At 34.4% G+C, this 20434-nt stretch overlaps 1 protein-coding gene across 6 annotated transcripts in view; it reads right to left on the bottom strand.

Moving 5' to 3' along the window:
* Positions 1 to 20434, bottom strand: part of LOC121367863 (neurofibromin-like) — a 103554-nt gene that overhangs the window by 68264 nt on the left and 14856 nt on the right. For all 6 annotated transcript variants that reach the window (XR_005957440.1, XM_041492291.1, XM_041492292.1 and 3 more), the window contains exons 3-19: positions 17437 to 17520; positions 16631 to 16699; positions 15488 to 15606; positions 14074 to 14180; positions 12747 to 12893; positions 9566 to 9669; positions 8555 to 8620; positions 8067 to 8243; positions 6865 to 7077; positions 5264 to 5386; positions 4638 to 4766; positions 4080 to 4193; positions 3611 to 3690; positions 3036 to 3219; positions 2154 to 2340; positions 1300 to 1373; positions 796 to 951 (exon numbers count right to left, since the gene is read on the bottom strand). Coding sequence is in view for 5 of the 6 variants with exons in the window: in XM_041492291.1 (XP_041348225.1) it covers positions 796 to 951; positions 1300 to 1373; positions 2154 to 2340; positions 3036 to 3219; positions 3611 to 3690; positions 4080 to 4193; positions 4638 to 4766; positions 5264 to 5386; positions 6865 to 7077; positions 8067 to 8243; positions 8555 to 8620; positions 9566 to 9669; positions 12747 to 12893; positions 14074 to 14180; positions 15488 to 15606; positions 16631 to 16699; positions 17437 to 17520 (2133 nt within the window). In the remaining variant the exon portion in view is untranslated. The remainder of the gene's footprint in view (positions 1 to 795; positions 952 to 1299; positions 1374 to 2153; positions 2341 to 3035; positions 3220 to 3610; positions 3691 to 4079; positions 4194 to 4637; positions 4767 to 5263; positions 5387 to 6864; positions 7078 to 8066; positions 8244 to 8554; positions 8621 to 9565; positions 9670 to 12746; positions 12894 to 14073; positions 14181 to 15487; positions 15607 to 16630; positions 16700 to 17436; positions 17521 to 20434) is intronic.

Genomic DNA, 20434 nt, shown 5'->3' on the forward strand with positions numbered 1-20434 from the left:
AATATCTAACTGCAGTTTCGTTATTTCCTTTGTCTTTGTTAATTTTGTACCTATGGTCGAGAGCATGCACCGAGATCACGATCGCGGGAAATGAACATGCAGTATTTATACAAATTGCAGTTAAACGTACACTGAATTAGTTTACAATAATCATATTTGTTAGATAATGCTAGATATATATTTGTTAAACTGTGAGGTGACATTTAATAAGTTAGCTGGATTAAAAAAAAAATTAAAATTTTATTTTATTTATGTTTTGGGGTTTTTTTTGGTTGTTTTTTTTATAAATGAAATATACTGTGAAGTCAGCATTCTTAGCTTAGGTATTTTACAAGCAGAAATCACAACAAGCATTTAACACGACGCTGAAATCAACAGTAACAACATGGCGCAAATTATGAAATTGTTGGGGGTGTGAAATTGGTCTATCAAGCACTCTTTGTATATTGGTGCTTTTCATCAATCCTACCGGATCCCGGTTTAAACAGTGCACTGTACCCATTTTAGAACTACAGCTGAATTGGATCTTTAAAAATCTGAAAACTTTATATTATAAATCCCTCAAGAGGTAATTTTTCGTCATTTCACATCAAATCCAGTATACTTTGTAAAAGTTATTTTATGCAAAAAAAAACAAAAAAAAAAAAGATTTTAAAAAAAAGACAGAAAAAAAAGAGTTGAAAAAGCCATCCCTGCATCCATCACACCTCAGCCTCTACTACTCTGCTACATCTCGTCTCTGTGTTTGATGGCATAACAGTGTTGACATTTACTAGTATGTCGTTTTATACTTACCTCTAGTTCATGTTCAGTACTGGGATGATGTGGTGGTTTTCTCTTCAGTTTGATCATCTCAGCTATTTCCCTCTGACCTTCATCAAACTTGACCTTGGGGTAAGATTCAAGATACCGAGTGACCATGTCCCAGTTTCTGAATGTGTCCTCCCAGGCCTAGAAAAAACAATTGTAGAAAGCTTGGATCATTTTCTCATTTTAACCGGACCTCCAACCAATGGCATTCCCCCTATTTCTGTAGACTGACGTGAACATTCCAACTACCAATGAAATGGCTTAAATGTTCCTGTTCCGGTCGTGTAACAGCAACTTCCATTGGTTACAGATTAGATTAAGTTGAAAAGAAATATTTATTTTATACTAAATGGCTGTTCAGTGCTAATTTCTTTTTTTATAATAATTTCGTAGAATGTGGTTGTATTTTTTGCTGTAAACCAAATCAGTGTTTTATTAATTTATTGGTTGATATGAATTTTGTTTTACTAGAATGCTGTAGTACACTACCTGGGAGTTTCCTGGCGTTGGTTGGTCTATTTTTCTTAACAGAGCCATAATTCTTTTCTGCAATGCTGCTCTTCCTGCAAACAATAAAATAAACACCTTTAACTGAAAGTAAAACTTACATAGTGCAAGTCCCTACAACCTCTGTTTTTATCCTCTTTTTATCCGACGCCATATAACCGTAAATAAAATGTGTTGAGTGAGTCATTAAATAAACCATTTCCTTCCTTTGTCCTCTATTTACTGGTTAAATTCAACTTATTCCTCTACTTTCATCCACCCTCCAAAAAAAAGAAAACAAAAAAGAAAGAAATCACATCCAACACAAATGCAGCAGTAATAAAAATGTCAAGTTGTCTAGTATTGCACTATAACTTTTATTTTGTGTTGTCCATTAAAGCACACTATCCTGGGCACACACCTTAACTACCTGGGCTGTCTGTCCTGGACATTGGGCAAATGGTTAGCCGTTAGTGATTGGCCTTACACCTCTACACTGAGCTATTAAAACTAAATATGGGTGGAGCCATAAACTGAATGCTAATTGTCGGGTGGCTGAACCACTACATTACTGAGGTCAGTCATCTTATTTCTAGGTTTATACTTAAAATAAAACTACACAGCAGGAATGGATGGATGGATGGATGGTGTGGACTGGATGAATGGAAAGAATGAATGCTGGATGGATGGATGGATGGATGGATGGATGGATGGATGGATGGATGGATGTATTGATGCATGGATGGATGGATGGATGGATGGAGTGGATTAATGGAATGATCTACTTCATCTACTAATTGTTAGTTAAAACACAACAATGTTGAAAACAAAAGGCTCTAAAATAAATCATCACCTACCTGTGGTGAGGACAGTGCTTGCCGCTGCCAACTCTGCGTACACGTTGTAGTTTGGCAACAGCTGAGTGACGGCCATCTCATCGGCGCCACAGCGAATGTCGGCTTCCTCGCAGAGTAGACGGAAACACGACATTGCTGTCAGAACAGCTTCCATGTCTATACTCCACAGGTAGACAAAAAATACCACCTGGAAACAATACAAAATCAAGAAATATAATTAATAAATCCATGTCTATGCTCCACAACTAGACAAAAAAACTGAAGTCTCCATTGACTATATAAAAGGGTTGGGTTTTGGGCTAATTCTGTGAAATTACTAGTGGCTGTCAATAAGTCGTTGATTTTTGCAAGGAATTGCTTATTTTCCTGTATGTATCTATTTCACTTGCTTTGCTTTTAAAATCACCTGTTTTGTGCTTTCAAAACAAGAAATCTGAATAAACATCTATTGATAGCTCTTTTATTTCCTTCTTTTAATTAGAGTGGGGGGAAAAACAGAAATAGAATAAATATGGCCATTAATGCTTATGATAACCCAGCTTACTCAAAACAAACACTTTCCCCCCGCCCCCACTCTAATTAAAAGAAGGAAATAAAAGAGCTATCAATAGATGTTTACTATTTTCTTAGTTAATTACTGCTAGAGGTATTAAACACAATATATAACCTTCAACTTTGATATCGTTTGATTATGTTTTGTTTTAAAGATTGTAGAATCTAAAACCTCCAATTAATATGAGCTTGTATTACAAATACAACAGACTTCAAAGCAAAATACAAAATGTAAGTTTAATATGAGCTTGACTTATAAATAGTGCAAGTTTTGGAACTGACGTAAATCAAATTTTGTATGAGATAGTATATGTAAAACTGGAAACAAACCTCCAGCTTGATATGAGCCTGTATGCAGACTGGAATGTTGCTGCCAACGTTGGCGTTTGTGCTGTGTTTCTGTAGGAAGCGGTTGCGACAGACGAGGATGTCGCGCAACCACTTGAGAATCTCTGTGTAGTTGACGATCTGGTGCTGAATCAGTCGCTGGGATATGTAGAACAGAACTTGTGAGCTGCCAACAAAAAATAATCAATCTTATTTATTGTACTGAAATAATTTTGAAAGGTTTTAATGCCCATGACACATGGGATGACCTTTACTGCACAACACCTAAAAGAGAAAGCACCAGTTGGATATGTTTTAAGCAAATACTGAATCTAAAATGACACAACACGCAGAACAGTAACCGGAAGTAAACTTTATTAAAATAAATGTCAATACTAAAAACCTAACTCAAACTAAAGATCCAATTGTGGTCAACTGAACCTATTGCTGAAGGATAAATTTAAATTAGGTATTTATCTGAAAACATTGTCTTTAATACTGTGTGGACATTTCATTTTCAACAGAAAATGACCATGTTCTTTCTAGCTATTTTAATAACTGTCCAAGCCTCAACAAACCTTATATCCCAGAATGTGTTGATTGGTGCTTCTGGATTCCACAGCTCAATGTTCTCTGGTTGGTGCAGACATAGCAGAGCCTAAAAACAAATGTCAATTTAATTTATGTTATACTTAATATAATTTTAAAGATTTTTTCAACAGCAAATATAAAGAGTCTTTATCAAAAGAATATTTCAAAAAAATTTATATGCTTATTTTTAACAACATACAATTTTAAAAATAAATAAATATATGCATAATTATTATTAAATTTAGACCCACCATACACAGTGATATAGTAGATATTTTTGATGTCAGGGATGGTGTTACCAGGTTGTAAAACAGTAAGTTGCTACCCCTACTCCTGAACAAAAAGAAAATCCACCTGCTCTGCACACTCATGCTTTCTGAAATATTAGTATCCACCACAAGTAGGAAGATTTCTTCCCGCCAACCCCACCCCTAACAAATACAACTGAATGCCAACCTCCATGGCTTTCTGTGCGACGTCTGGCATCCACTGTTGATGAACAAGAGACACAAGACCAGTGATCAGCTCTAACGTACTCCTCTGAATCTCGTGTCCCGGTTTACCTTGATTCTGAAAAAGAAATGAGAACTAAGTAATCCTTAAAATAAATTAGAATACTGATGCACTCAGGGAAAAAGAAGGAAGATATAGTCACATGACTGGAACTACAGGGAGCATACAGTAGAACAATTTTAGGCCATACCATTGGCTGTCGGGATGTTCAGACCAGACCACTTGCATGGGGGGAGGTGCACTTGTTGAGGACAGGTAATATTGAAAAGAAATAATGTAGTATAACCAGGTCGGTTGATTTTTTATAACCAGGTCGGTTGATTTTTTTATTATTTTGATATTAATGTTATATAATATACGAATCCAATTTTGTATTGTTACAGTATTTTTTAACAACAAAAAACACCTACAAAATATTTTATTTCCAAAACTGTTGTACCCTTTTAAGTTTTTCTCAATGTTCAGTATATTCTACAAAAGTGGAGAAACTAATAAACTCACATGCAACATGAGGTATGGGTCGGCATTGATGAGTTTTACAAGCCACAAAAGAATGTACTTGTAGCTTGTGAATGTTTCATCGGTAGCTTTTGACGTCAGCTTGATGGATGCAGTCACCTTGGCTATAGTCTGTCAAAAATAAACAATTTCTGTGATAAAATATTTAGTAAAAAATAATATTACACACACTTCGCTACTTAATGGGAACTATCACTCTCGTTCGGGATCACTCCCGAGACTAAAATGATTTTAGTAATTTTTAGCTCCCTTTAGCATGTGAATTTATATGGTATCAATACTGTAATATCTTAAATAGCTCCCAATAATCTAAGTTATGGGAGCATTTGATCACAGTAAGGTCTAATCACATAACATAACATGCATTTAACATTTGGATCTTTAAAGAAACACTGTACAAATGAAATGCTGTAAACTAAATTAAACAAACTTTAATGATAAATTCATAATTCCAGTAATTAAATGCATTTAACTTTTAGCTTTTAAACAAATACCAATACTATATGATAATAATAAGTATTGATGTGGTATGTAGTACCTTTTAGAAAATGATACTTTAATAATGTCCAGACTTGTCACTTTTGCTGATTTCTAGGCTAAATCTTTACCTTTGGACAGTTGTGGCTACTGAAGCCCTGTGTGACTTTGTTGACGATGTCAGTGAACATGTTTCGGAGTTCCCCGGCTTTACCATAGATCAGACTGATGTCAGGCCACCAAGGAAGACGTGCCTAACAGAAAGGAAAGGAATGTTTGTTAAAAAGTTAAAATCTATTTTGTTTAACACCACCACTATAGAGCACATCGATTAATCAAACATTTGATAATTCTGACAGTCTCAAGTTCAAGTGTTTTAACATGCACATTCTAGACAAGCTGTTATAGCAATTGCCTGTCTTAGGCTCTGGTTCTGACCACTGCTAGGTCCTTTGTCCAAGATGGTTTTCCATTAGCAGCAAGAGATCATTTATGCACACTTTACCACAGACAGGACAGCACATATCTTGACCAGTTGAGGTAGGACGGGGGAAAAGCCCAGTGGGTCCGCCATTGAAGGTCTGATCTTATGAACTAAACATCTCTGGTGGCAGATAAACTAAACTAAATCCCGCTCCGGATTGTTTAACACCACCTCAGTACCACAACTGGTGTAACAAAGGCCGTTGTATGTACTATCCCATCTGTGGGATGGTGCATATAAAAGATCCCTTGCTGCTAATCGAAAAAAAAGAGTAGATCATGAAGTGGCAACAGTATGTTTCCTCTCTCAATATCTGTGTGGTCTTTAATCATATGTCTGACGCCATATAACCGTAAATAAAATGTGTTGAGTGCGTCGTTAAATAAAACATTTCCTTCCTTCCTTCCTTCCACCTCAGTACATTTTAAAGAATGAGATAGGGGAAATATGCTGCTGCCAAATAGGACACTCCTACCAAAAGTAGAAAGGGATTTTTTTAATAGCATATTCATTTTTAAAATAAGAAATTCTGGAATACTGCAAAAAAAAATCAGATAGAAAGCAACAATTGCTGGTGAAAGTAATTATAAAAAAGCATAATATTATTATAGTGCATTTTGAGCAGCATTTGCTTCTTTGCCTCCTGTCAATTCCGAGTCTTGTAATCACTAACAATTAACCATTATCTTAGTGTTTTTCCAGGACAGCATGCTTGAACCTAAAATTGGATATAAAAATAAAAGTAAAAGAAAATTCATTTTATGAACAGCTACCATACCTGGGATTCTAGATTAGGGTAGCCCCACTCCCATGGCTAGTGATATTCAAGGTTGGGCTAGTAAATACTATCGCAATGCCCGACAGGACTTCTAGATTAGGGTAACCCCACTCCCATGGCTAGTGATATTCAATGTTGGGCTAGTAAATACTATCGCAATGCCCGACAGCTGGTGAAAAAAAAGAAGTTGTCAAATGCTGTATTTAGGTTTATTTTGTAAATATGAATATCCTCTCCCCAAATCAAAGGGTTTTTAAGCTCTATATTCCTAATTAGGTGACATATCTGATTATTACAATGAGTAAAATTGTATTTACATGGATTTAAAAGTAGGGCCAGTGAATTTTTAATCATGGCTAGTAAATGTTTTAAATTACATATCCCATGGCTAGTGATTTTTTATAAAAATTCTAGAAGCCCTGCCTACAATGTGAAACACTAGAAGATGTAATCAAATCAATTATGTTTACCTGCGTTATAATTCGGTGTAAGGCATTCACAAGAACGAAGTGGTACATTGGCGGAGAATGACCGTTAAGGCAGACTTTCAGAACGTCATTGTTGTGCGGCGTGATGCGGAAACACGACACAAAGCAGTCGATGTAAAGGTCAAGGTCTTGGCCGTACATGTTCTGACCTTTGTAGAAAGGCTTGCTGTTGGAGGGAGGACTGAACAGTAGATTCTGAAATATAAAATTTATTATGAGGAATAAAAATGATACCGATACCTGAAAAATGTTGATAACTGATATTTTCTTAAAAAGGCCAATACTGAGCAGACATAAATGTAACATTATAACTTAGTCTCAGATCCTAATTTGAACCCGTGAAAACAAGTCACCAAGACCGGTTTATCTACAAACCTGTAATACCTCATGGATTAAGTTACAATAGAGTGATAGAGAATGCGACATTAAAACGGAAAAAATACCCTCTAAAAATAGACTGGAGATCTCTATAACTGTTACTTTTCATAGGTGCTCGAGTGTTTAGAATTGTAAATAATGTATTTCATGTCATTACAAACACCAGGATGACCATAAACACTTTGGATGTACGAAAATTGATATTCTCAACAATAAACTATAAGTAATGGGTGATTTCAATTGTCAAAATCGGCTTTATTAGTAAAAATATGTTGTAGTGTTTAAAACCTAGGGTCTGTTGCTTTAATTTTAAACAATTAAAAAAATAATAATGAAAAAATATATATAATAATAATTTTTAAAGGGACATACTCTATTGTTTAAACACTAACGCATATTTTTTACTATTAAGAGTCGTTTTTGATAACTGAAATCATACTTTACTTAGATTTTATGGTTTAGATGATCAAGATTCCGTACATTCAAAGTATATTTGGTCATCCTGGTGTTTTTAATATCAAAAAATGGTTTTCTCATATTTTTAAAAACGCACGTGCGTCTGAGAAGTAACAGGTATGGAGTCGAGTTTTAGTCTATTTTTGGAGGGTATTTCACCATTTCAAAGTCACAGACTCATATTTCACTCAATTTTAACTTTATCCAAATGTGTTACAGGTTTGTAGATTAAATAAACTTAGTGTTAATTTTCACAGGTTGAAACTAGGGTCTGTTCCTTTAAAAAACACACTTGACCATGAAAAATATAATTTGTTAAACAATAAAAGCAAGAGCAAAATTGCATTTACTTTGAGATCCTGCATGACCGACTGAACGAGGGAGAACAAGACATTGAGGCTGTCGTTGATACTGATGTACGTGGAAGCCTTGCACAGACGAACGCACGTGACCGCGGCGCCTTCTGTAAACTGTTTGTTCCCTCCATGGCACGCAATCGCCTTTTTAACCTCATCAATGAAATGTTTCTGAAATAAAAATTAGTATATTGTTGTTTTTGTTTATTTTTATTCTTAATTTTTCTTTAGTTATTAATTATAAAATAATTAACTAACAGTCAAACCTGTATATAACACACACTTAACTATACAGTCAAACGTGTATATAACAGACACTTGAGGGACATAATTACAAAGTGATTGTTATAGATAGATGACTATTACATACAAGAAAAAAAAATATAATTGACTATAAAAACTGTTACTTAATTGTCATTACAAGCAATATTACTATTGCTACTGGGCATTTCCTGAATATGAAGAAAAGAGATAAAGGTTACCTTCCTGAGATGTTGTGAAGAGCACGGGGCCCCTGTGTCGGCATTGTTGATTTCTTCTAGAATTTTCTGAAAGAAATATGTACAAATATATATATATATATCGGACCCTTTGTAAACTGGAATTCTCTTAAAACCAGATGTTTTTGTGGCTCTTTTTTAAATATCAGTACAGAAGATAACCTCTATAAACTGGACACCCGTAAAAACTGGATTTTTCCTGTGGTCCTGTGGGTGTCTGGTTTATATAAAAGTACCTGAAATACTTTTTAATATTTATACTATATAATGTTAATTTGCTAATTGACCACTTACAGGATAGAGTGTAAGTGGCATCATTGGTTGAGGCCACACTGACACTCTATGCTTGGAAATTAAATTATAATAAATATACTAGGGGAAAAAAACTATTTTCGTAATGTTAACAAATGGTTGTTTTTTGGTTTTTTATTTAACGACACACTCAACACATTTTATTTACAGCTATATGTTGTCGGGCATATGGTTAAGGACCACTGAGAAAGGGAACTCGCTGTCGCCACTTTATGGGCTACTCTTTTCAATTAGCAAGAATGGATTTTTTATTTGCACCATCCCACAGGCAGGATAGCACATACCACAGCCTTTGATATACCAACTGGCTGGAACAAGAAATAGCCCAAATCAGCATTCGAAAAAAGCACTTGTCCATTTGTCCTGACAAGTGAAAATCTATTCAGACAAGCGAAGTGTACCTTGGTGGACAAGTGAAAATGTTCAGTGCAGTTTCATTTTTAAAAATTAAAAACATTATCCTTGAACTTGAATAAAAAAAAACATTTATTTGGACAAGTGAAAATATTGGCGGTCAAGTCAATTTCTAGATGTATTTGTCCATTGGACTAGTAAAAAATTCTGCTTTATTTCTACCACTGCAAATGGGCCCACCGACGCAGATTGATCCTAGACCGACCACGCTTTACCACTGTGCTACGTCCTGCCCCTTATAAACTAATGAGACAATGAACAACTCACAGGACAGAGGATAAGTAGCATCATCTGAAGAGGCCACACCGACACCCTCCGCTTGGACCCCTCCACCAGTGTGTTGAAATGCTCAAACAGTTTATCACAGCAGTCTACAACAGAAACACGTAGTTCATAGCTGGCGTATAAACATTCACAATGACATTCATTACATTTGTAAACAGAAGAGAAAATGGAATATTTGTTTAACGACACCTCAGCACATTTTAAACTATGGCTATTTGGTATTTAACCAGGGCTTCTACAATTTTATAAAATCCACTAGCCATGGGATCAGTGATTTTAAACATTTACTAACCATAATTATAAATCCACTAGCCATGGGATCAGTGATTTTAAACATTTACTAACCATAATTATAAATCCACTAGCCATGGGATCAGTGATTTTAAACATTTACTAACCATAATTATAAATCCACTAGCCATGGGATCAGTGATTTTAAACACTAACCATAATTATAAACTAGCCATGGCTATTTGGTATTATAACCCATGGGCTTCTAGAATGTTTATAAAATCCACTAGCCATGGGATCAGTGATTTTAAACATTTACTAGTCAAAATTAAAAATTCAATAGCTCTACTTTACTTTACTTTACTTTAAGGGAATACAATTTTACTTAATAATAGTAATAATCAGATATGGCACCTAAAGGGGAGATAGAGTTTAAAAACACTAACATTAGGGGGTTGGGGTGGGGGCAGGTTATTGATATTTACAAAATCGACTTAGCTGCAACATTTGACTTTCTTTTCTTTTTTTACTCTTTTTATTTTTTCACTAGCCATCGGGCATGGCAATAGTAGTTATTTACAAGCCCAACATTGAATATCACTATGGGGTAACCATAATCTAGAAGCTCTGATTTGTCATAATGTTACAAATTGGTTGAAATTTGACCATCGATTACAACTGGCTGGCAGCAACCAATCAACTTTCGATTATACTACTGGTTAGAATTATATGAACATGAGGAGGATTTGAATTATAAGGACCATGCACCTATTGTGTTCATCAGGACAGACCCTACAAACTGTTTTACCTTTAGTAACTACCGTATTTAAAATCTTTTTTCTTTTTGTACAAATAAAAGTAAATGCCAACCTCAACATATTTACATCAATCGGCTAAACTAGAGGAACAATTACAGTTAACATTTTCTGCCACAATCGATTTATGAATTTTTATAATCAATTAGCAAATCGGCAGAGCCCATCTTGACTCACTTGCTATAATTTCCAATAAACTAAACAAAAATTTTAAAATTCATTTAAGCTTTAATTAAACATTAAATACCCTTTAATCCCCCCCCCCCCCCCCCCCCCACCACCACCACCAGTGACCTTTTATTATTCACTTAAAGGTAGAGTAACAAGAGATTTATGTGTTGGAAAGATGCATACCCAGACCACCAACACATACTGACACTTTAACAAATGAAAGACGTGTAATTTTAGAGTTAATAAAAAAACATGATTATTCCTGCTAACTGGGAGCAGCCATTTTGTTTCGTTTTTGTGACGTCCGGTGGTATAGCTTGGGGCGAAGTGACGTCAGCTCCGTCCATTTGCTCTATGCACAGTGTAAACAAACGCTCTAATTTACGACAAGGCGATTCGCTTTCATCAACCTGACTTGTAAAACAACATAAATGACTTGATAGTATAATAAACGATTTAACTAATTAATTTGCATCAGTAGAACGAAATGGAGTTATAGTATTTTTCTTTTTTTTTAAATGCATATTATTAGGCCTATTGGTATGCTACGTTCGAGCAAAAACAATCACTCACAATACCTAAGTGATAATTTTCTTTTCTTTGGGACTACGTAATTGGTCAGTTTTGTTATTTTAGATGGGAAAGTCTACCTAATCAAGGGTTTTACAGAATTACTTACAGTAATAAAGCAGACGGCTGATCGATTACGATTAGAGGGGTGTCCGTACGGTTAACACACAATACCCTGTGATCTTAATAAAAGAGGCACGTCTTTTTAGTGTGTCTAGACACAGTGTTTGTGGACCGTCTAAATATACACCTGCCAATCAGGAACCACAGGTACAGGCCACGGAAAGAAAAGACCACTTAACTAAGAAAACACTCCGATTATTATTTCAGTACGTGGGTTAATTTATGTATAAACCATAATACAACAAACACAGTTGTTTCAACACTTTGACAATGGTGGTTTATTTTGTATTAAACATAAATATATAATTGTTGCTGGCTTACTGGGATGACTATTATTACAGAATATTGCGATGCATCCGCAAAAATCAGGTATGTTTTGTTTCTTCAGTTCGAAAACTAATTCCTGACATGACACGTTAGGTATTACGTAACCACCAGCTCGCCAGAGGGCATATTCACTGAGATGATATAAAATGGCTGCGCCCGTTATATATAATAGCCGTCACATTTAACCGTTTTATTAATTAACTATACGATTATACTTGTTGATATTAAGCAATAATGTGCATTATATATCGTTGAATATGCATACCAGGTCAAATGCCTTGATTGTCCCTTCCTTTAAGCTTTGATAAAATATTTCACTTAAAGGGACATTCCGGAGTTTGCTGTAATTTTTAAGATGTTATCTACTAACAGAGACTTTTTAACGATTGTAATTACATATCAGATATATTTTTCTGCATAAAACATTAGTGGCTGTATATTAAACGTGTTTCTGATCGTTCTACTATTTGTACTACGTTAAATTTCATTTTATTTCCTAAAATATGTTTTTTTTCATACATATGAAATTATTTGAAGACAAAATCCTGTTTGGGCTTCTTACAAATATTAAGACGGCCAGAAACACATTGAATATACAGACACTGATATTCTAAACAAGAATATATATATATATATATATTTTTTTTTTTTTTTTTTTTTTTTTTTAATATTTATTTTCCCCAGTCCATTCTGACCATGTCAAGGTTGGGGAGCCTTGAATTCATGGCCTTACGTCAAAGTAATATAATTTATATACAAGTACATATATCTAATTTGTTGTATAATAATGAGAAAATATATTTAATATGTAACTTTAATCGTAGAAATGTTTTATTTTTTGGAAAAATCTTACAATACAGCAAACTCAGGAACGTCCCTTTAAGTTTTAATAAAACATAAAATAAACATTTTAAAACTCCACTGACCTTGAAGTTCATCATTTGGTCTCTTCTGCAGGTCGGTGAACTCCGATGGGTAATTATCCATCCAGTTCCAGATCGCTTTCTCCAGGTTCTGTCCCAGGGTAATGATCACATGACGGGACTTCAGAGACTTGAACTTTGACACGACCTCTGAAAATGGGTTAAATACACACACAAAATTTTATTCAGCATATCACACAATTTTATTACTGACATGCTTTGATTATTCTTGATAATAAATTGATACAAATTAAAATGAGTTTAATACTGGCTCCTAGTTCAGCCAGCTTACATTTCAATAATGTTCGCAAACTATTTGACTGGTCCTCGACGTAACCGTGAAGCGCATAAACCAGTCTAGCGGACATTTTTCTGCTCGGTCTGGCTGAATTCAGACAAAGTTCAGATTTCATCTTGTGCAATAAGGAATTGTTGTTTTCTTGTTAACATTTTTGTTGTTGTTGTTAACAGTTTATTACCCAGAGTGAATATTCTGTTAAATAGTTATTTTGGAAAGAGGATGACAATTTGTAGCATTATGAGGGTGTATTCTTACTCATTATTACCCTATCCCATCCGAAACAACTCATGTCACCGTACTGTTGTCTAAACAACAAGGTTACTGTCACCATACTGTTACCCCTGCACGTGCTGTAACCTCACTGTGGTGCAGGGGTGTAACATTGTCTTTGAGAATGGCCAATACAGCACAAATCCCCTTGTTTTCAATTGAAATTTTGAGTAAAAGTCAGTATCTATCTCTGATATTTGTATTTTTGCACAGTTCTTTACACTGTTTTTATTTAAATCTTGAATGTTTATATTGACGTTGATCATCACTTTATTTGTTTGCATTACCATAAGTTTGACACCCAATAGCCGATGTATTTTTCGTGCTGGGGTGTCATTAAACATTCATTCATTCATTCCATACTGTTATCTAAACAACAAGGATACTGTCACCTAAACAGCAATGTTACTGTCACTGTATTGTTATCTAAACAATACGGTTACTGTCACCGTACTGTTATCTAAACAGCAAGGTTACTGTCACCGCACTGTTATCTAAACAGCAAGGTTACTGTCACCATACTGTCATCTAAACAACAAGGTTACTGTCACCGTACTGTCATCTAAACAGCAAGGTTACTGTCACTGTACTGTCATCTAAACAACAAGGTTACTGTCACCATACTGTCATCTAAACAGCAAGGTTACTGTCACCGTACTGTTATTTAAACAGCAAGGTTACTGTCACCGCACTGTCATCTAAACAGCAAGGTTACTGTCACCATACTGTTATCTAAACAGCAAGGTTACTGTCACTAACCGTTAAGCAGTCTGCTCAAGCGAATGAGGTCCATGTTCATGTGTTGAATCAGTTCAAGATCAGAGAGGTCAGAGGCATCTTCACTGCAGGTCGACAGCGTCACCAATCTGTTAAGATCAAATTTCAAAATGCTTAAAAAATATTAGCCAAAGTAAAATCAAGAATACACATGCAAACAAGCAGTATAATATTTCTTTGTTTAAACCCACTTCTGTTTTGAAAATTAAGACAATTATATTTTAACAAATTTTATTAGAGGTATATGCAAAAAATGTCAAATGATCAGGTATCATATCATTAGAGGTATATGCAAATATTATCAAAAAGTTAAAAGTTTTGTTTTGTTTAACGACACAACTAGAGTACATTGATTAATTAAGCACGGGGATATTGGATGCCAAACATTTGGTAATTCTGACACACAGCAGGGCTAGCTCTGGGTGAGCAAAACATTTCGCCAAATTATCTTTAAACAATGCAAAACCCAGAGTTATTTTCTAACAAAACATCAATTATTACTTTAATCTTTTTCGCCAAATTAAAATAAAATTCGCCAATTATTCCTAAAATTCGCAGTTGGCGAATCTGGCAATTGGCAGAGCAAACCCTGCACGCAGTCATCAGAGGAAACCCACTACATTTTTTCTAAAGTAGCAAGGGATCTTTTATACGCACTTTCCCCACAGACAGGATAGCACATACCACGACCTTTGATCAAATGACCAGCTGTCAACTATCATTTCTCATGACAAGGCTCCTAAAACATATACTAGGGCTCTAGTTCTGTTCTTATTAATTGAGAGCATTGATCATTGCATGCTTGAACCATCTGACCAATTACTTAAGTACAAGTTTTATGATAAAGTACAACAAAGTAAAATACAGAGCACCAATAATACATGAGGAAATACTATATTGGCAATATATAAACATTTAAATTATTTTTTTTCCAAGAAGTTACTTAAAAGTGTTCATATAAATAAAACCTACATCTCCAACCTGTTTGGCATATAAAGTACCTCAAAGCATTTTAATGGATTGTTAATTGGTGATTGATCACACAATTTCATTTGCTTGCCAACACAACCATGCACGACACAAGTTTATTCAAGTTGACCAGCTTACGTGGCAGTGGTTAAGCCATCAGACTACAGGATAGTAGGTACAGGGTTCACTGCCCGGTACTGGCTCCAACCCAGAGCAAGTTCATAAGGGCTCAATGGGTAGGTGTAAGGTCATTACACTCTTTTCTCTCTCACTAACCACTAACCAATTAACCCACTGTCCTGGACAGACAGCCCAGATAGCTGAGGTGTGCTGGCCCAGGACAGTGTGCTTGAACCTTAATTGGATATAAGCACGAAAATAAGTTGAAATTAAATTATTCAAGCTGTACTAGACCTATTAGTATTACCTGGCTGAGATTCTGTTGAAGACTGCTGTAAAGTTGTTGAGACTGAGAGCAAAGAGAACTTCCGACGCCAGCTTCTTGAGTTGAGGAACGACTGGGTTGTCACTCTGCTGGTTTAGGAACTACAACAGATAGAATGTATACATCTGGCCTGGCACTTATAAAACTTTTAGAGTCTAGACCGAGACTCTTACTAGAGTCTGAGACACTAATGTCATGACAATGCCATACAAATAGTATGTGTCAGACAGTAATGTCATGACAATGCCATACAAATAGTATGTGCGAGACACTATGTCATGACAATGCCATACAAATAGTATGTGCGAGACACTAATGTCATGACAATGCCATACAAATAGTATGTGTGAGACACTAATGTCATGACAATGCCATACAAATAGTATGTGCGAGACACTAATGTCATGACAATGCCATACAAATAGTATGTGCGAGACACTAATGTCATGACAATGCCATACAAATAGTATGTGCGAGACACTAATGTCATGACAATGCCATACAATTAGTATGTGCGAGACACTAATGTCATGACAACGCCATACAAATAGTATGTGCGAGACACTAATGTCATGACAATGCCATACAAATAGTATGTGTGAGACACTAATGTCATGACAATGCCATACAAACTGTATGTGTGTGACGTCATTAGATCGAGTCTGGACTCTAAAAGTTTTATGAGCACAGGCCCTGGTATCGTTTTTTTCATTTTAAAAAAAGCCAAAATCTTACAAATATATTGTGGTTGTACTATAACAAATAGAATCCCACAGATGCCAATGTTAATATTAATGTTAATATAGTGTATACAATATATCAAACAAACTAAAAATCATAAATATGAATACAGTAAAACCTATCTAAACTGGCCAAATTTCTAGGTCCCAAATTTTATAAATTCTATAACACGACTGTCTAAAATGTTCTAAATTCTAAAATGTAATCCTTTAAACACCGGATCCTGTCTAAATCAGATAAATATTAGGTCCCCGACATGGTCCGGTTTAGACAGGTTTCACTGTACTACAATACCTCTACCAACACATTAAATTAGGATGTGAAATCTTTCATGACTCATTTTAACCTCAATATAAACCATTGTTAACAATCATCTAAACAAACCTTGCAAATTTCTGGGAGAAGCAACTTGACGTACATAGCCTCATCTAGACGAGATGTATCCTTGGGTTGCTGTAATCAAAAGTTTAAAAACTTACATATATTTAAAAAACAAAAAACAATATTTATTCAAATAAATGAAGTGGATTGGTAAACAGGCGGTAGGCCTATATAAATGTCTCTCCATGAGATGATGTTATGTACAGCATAAACTTGAATCAATGATAAAACATAAAACATAACATAACAAAAACATCCTTTTAGCCATTACATACAAACTACTAATACTGGTTTGGGTATAAAACATAAGGTACACATATTCGGACCAAGCCAATAACCTGTGCACATATACGTATGGCACATGTAATGAGATTTGACTGGAAATGGAATACTGCGATGTACAAAGCCGAAGTGTTAAAAATAATTTTTATTTGTTCAAATATTGTATATAATGAACTATTTATGATTCTCATTGGCTGAAAGAAAGAAATACTTTAAAATTTAGTGGTAATTTTTTATGGGTCGACTTAAAAATGTATAAACGGGTCAATTAAAAAATAAATTTTCAGGGCTTGAAATTAGGGGCTCAACTTACAGGCGAAGATATACGGTAAATAACAGTCATCCATGAACATGTGTATTTCTAAACACGTATGTATTATTAACAAACATTTTATTTTAAAAAAAACAGAATTCAATTTAATCATTATGCACTTTTGAAACCTATTGAAAAATCATAAAATAATAATTGAAAAAAGTTTCAATAATAAAGGTAATGATAACCAATTTCTTAATTGGTGTTTACTCACAGAATTCAAAACCTGCTTCAATGTGTCCAGAATTATCAGCTGTGATTCATAATGGTTTCGTTCTGCTTCTTGATGATAGATTCGCTGCAAGAAAACAAAGATTTCAGTAATTACATGTAACCAGCAGCTGGTTCACGTCAGCATTTAACTACTGCAGGCGAAATTTCTCGCCCAACGTCACACCAGTTGACATACTATACACTGTATACAGTGCATTCCACAATTCATATTTCCTGCCATTTTGCACACAACACTCACCGGAAACATTTTATCTTAACAGGAAACAGTTTATTGTACAGTATGCTAGCTTTTTTTGTTGTTTTTCCGAGGAAAATAGCTTGGAATTTTGCGTTTCGGCAAGTATTTTCGCTTCACAACAATGGCAGCATGTCGTGATCATTTTCAGGGATCAATAGCCGATTGTGACAGCTGGTTTTATAATAAATTTTATTGTTTTACCAACTACGAAAATCACCAAATATTACAATATGAACCGTAGTTCATTTTTGTTTTTTAAATTCTGATCAGAAAACCACTTTATCGGAAATAATGGACATAAATACTGGACATCAGGTCACAAATGCCCGCAAATAAACACAGTTTTTTTTTTTTCTTGCCTAATTTTAATCACCATTAACTGAACTAAAATATAAAAATTACAAAAACCAACGAAAATAATACTTACCAATTCATATATGAACTTTATTTCATGTATTTATAAAACATTTAAGTGAATATATGTCAATAAAAATTATAAACTTGTACCCACTCCACGTGGTTTTTGTCAAAAATTAATCCAGTGGTCTAAAGGTTAAGTATTATATCTTGAATCTACATCAATTCGCATGAATATTGTAATTAATTTTTTTTATTAAATATAATATTCAGTTTGTAAAATGTTACCGCACAAACCCATGAAATAATAACAATAAGATATGATCCTATTCGTATATGTGAAATTTCACGAAAATCGTATAAGAAATGAAGTCGCTAGAGCAGTGATGTTGTGTTTGTATAAAATAGTGTGATTCTTAAACTTCAGTTTAAACTGGCTTCAAAATAATAGCATATATTTGTATCCATATAATTTTGGAAATGTTGTTTATCAAAACTAGTATGATTTGAAGTTAAGTGATGGCTGACCCATTTCTGTGAACTGAAGTCATCCCCCTAAAAAAAAAAAAAAAACATAAGGAAAGAAGATGTGCAATTTTGTTTGCCAAAATTAGTATTATATTAAGCTGTTCTATCTTGGTTTGTGATACTTTGTTCTTAACCTTTTATTAAACTGATAGATCTATCTAGTCTTTCTCAATCCGTTTGATTCTTTTAACAGCAGAATGTTTTGTGGTAATATCCATGAATCCACAACACACCAAAAACATGTAGTCTAATTAAATACATGTACATTATTTTGGTGCTTATAATAAACAATCTGTATGCACATGACTTTTGGTTGTTTAAAGATCTACTAAGATGGAGCAGTTATTGATTGAGACTGTATTTATTGTTATTATACTGTTTTCATTCTTTTTTTTAAATAGTTGATTAAAAAATAACTGATTATATTATTTAAATAAACCTGACTATACATGGTATAAATAACTTTATCCTGCAACCACTGTTTCTGGTGGCCGATTATGATGACCGATTAAAGCAGTCATAAACGCATACTAGCAGATTATGACGGACGTCACTCGTGTGACATCACATGCATAGCTAAATTACAAAAATCACTCATTTGACCTCTAGGTCATCATACAATAACAATGGTAGCTGAAATAACAGAAAAAACAGCTTTCTCCCTAAATTGTTACGGGATGCAGGAAAAAATAATAACTATTTAATGATGTACAATATCGGCTTTATCCTGTCAGGCCACATGGGAAATTTCACTCAGCAAGCCTCATGGAATGTCCATAAAGCATGTATCCTATGTTATTAATTAGTTATTCTCTAAATAGATAACATTTGTTTTTTTATTTTTATATCTGTATTCAACAGACATCATTATCATGTTTATCCCTTATCACACACACATGAACTTGGGTACAGTACATAAACTGCTATGATTAATCATGTTTTACATGTACAAGCACATGTCGGTGACCTCTGGGCAGACAGTATCAAACTGATCTAATAATGAAGCCAATCCTGAACCTATCAAAAAGAATAAGTGTTTAAGGGAAAAAAGGTGGAATATGTAACCAAATGACATATTTACTGTATTATTTTTAAAATTGCAATCATAAAATTAAAATGCAAAAGGCTCATTTCCTGATTTACAGAATTTTTTGCATAATAAAATATTTCCTGATTCACAGAATTTTTTGCATAATAAAACATTTCCTGATTTGCAGGATTTATTGCATAATAAAACATTTCCTGATTTACAGAATTTTTTTGCATAATAAAACTTTTCCTGATTTACAGGATTTATTGCATAATAAACCCCACCCCAACCATTAAAAAACACCCCAATGAAACGGAAACCATTGCAAATTAATTTTAGTAAACATTATTCAAACCACCCTCTACTTATAATATTAAAGTCAATATTTGTTTTGTTTAATGACACCACTAGTGCATATTGATTTATTAATCATTGGCTATTAGATGTCAAACATTTGGTAATTCTGACACATGGTCCTCAAAGGAAACCCGTTATATTTTCACCATTAATAGCAACAAGGGATATTTTTGATGTGTACTTTTCATGGCCTTTGATATACCAGTTGTGGAGCAATGGTTGGAATGGGGAAAACACAATAGGTTGACCGAGAAGATACTATCCTAAAGCTCTACCAACTGAGCTACATGTCGATCCAGCCCTTGTAATACAATCGCCAAAAACATTAAACTTGATTTTGATGTATTTACTATTTGCCTACCGGCCTCGATGGCGTCGTGGTTAGGCCATCGGTCTACAGGCTGGTAGGTACTGAGTTCGGATCCCAGTCAAGGCATGGGAATTTTAATCCAGATACCAACTCCAAAC

Source organism: Gigantopelta aegis, chromosome 3 (assembly GCF_016097555.1).
Source record: "Gigantopelta aegis isolate Gae_Host chromosome 3, Gae_host_genome, whole genome shotgun sequence".
NCBI lineage: Eukaryota > Metazoa > Mollusca > Gastropoda > Neomphalida > Peltospiridae > Gigantopelta > Gigantopelta aegis.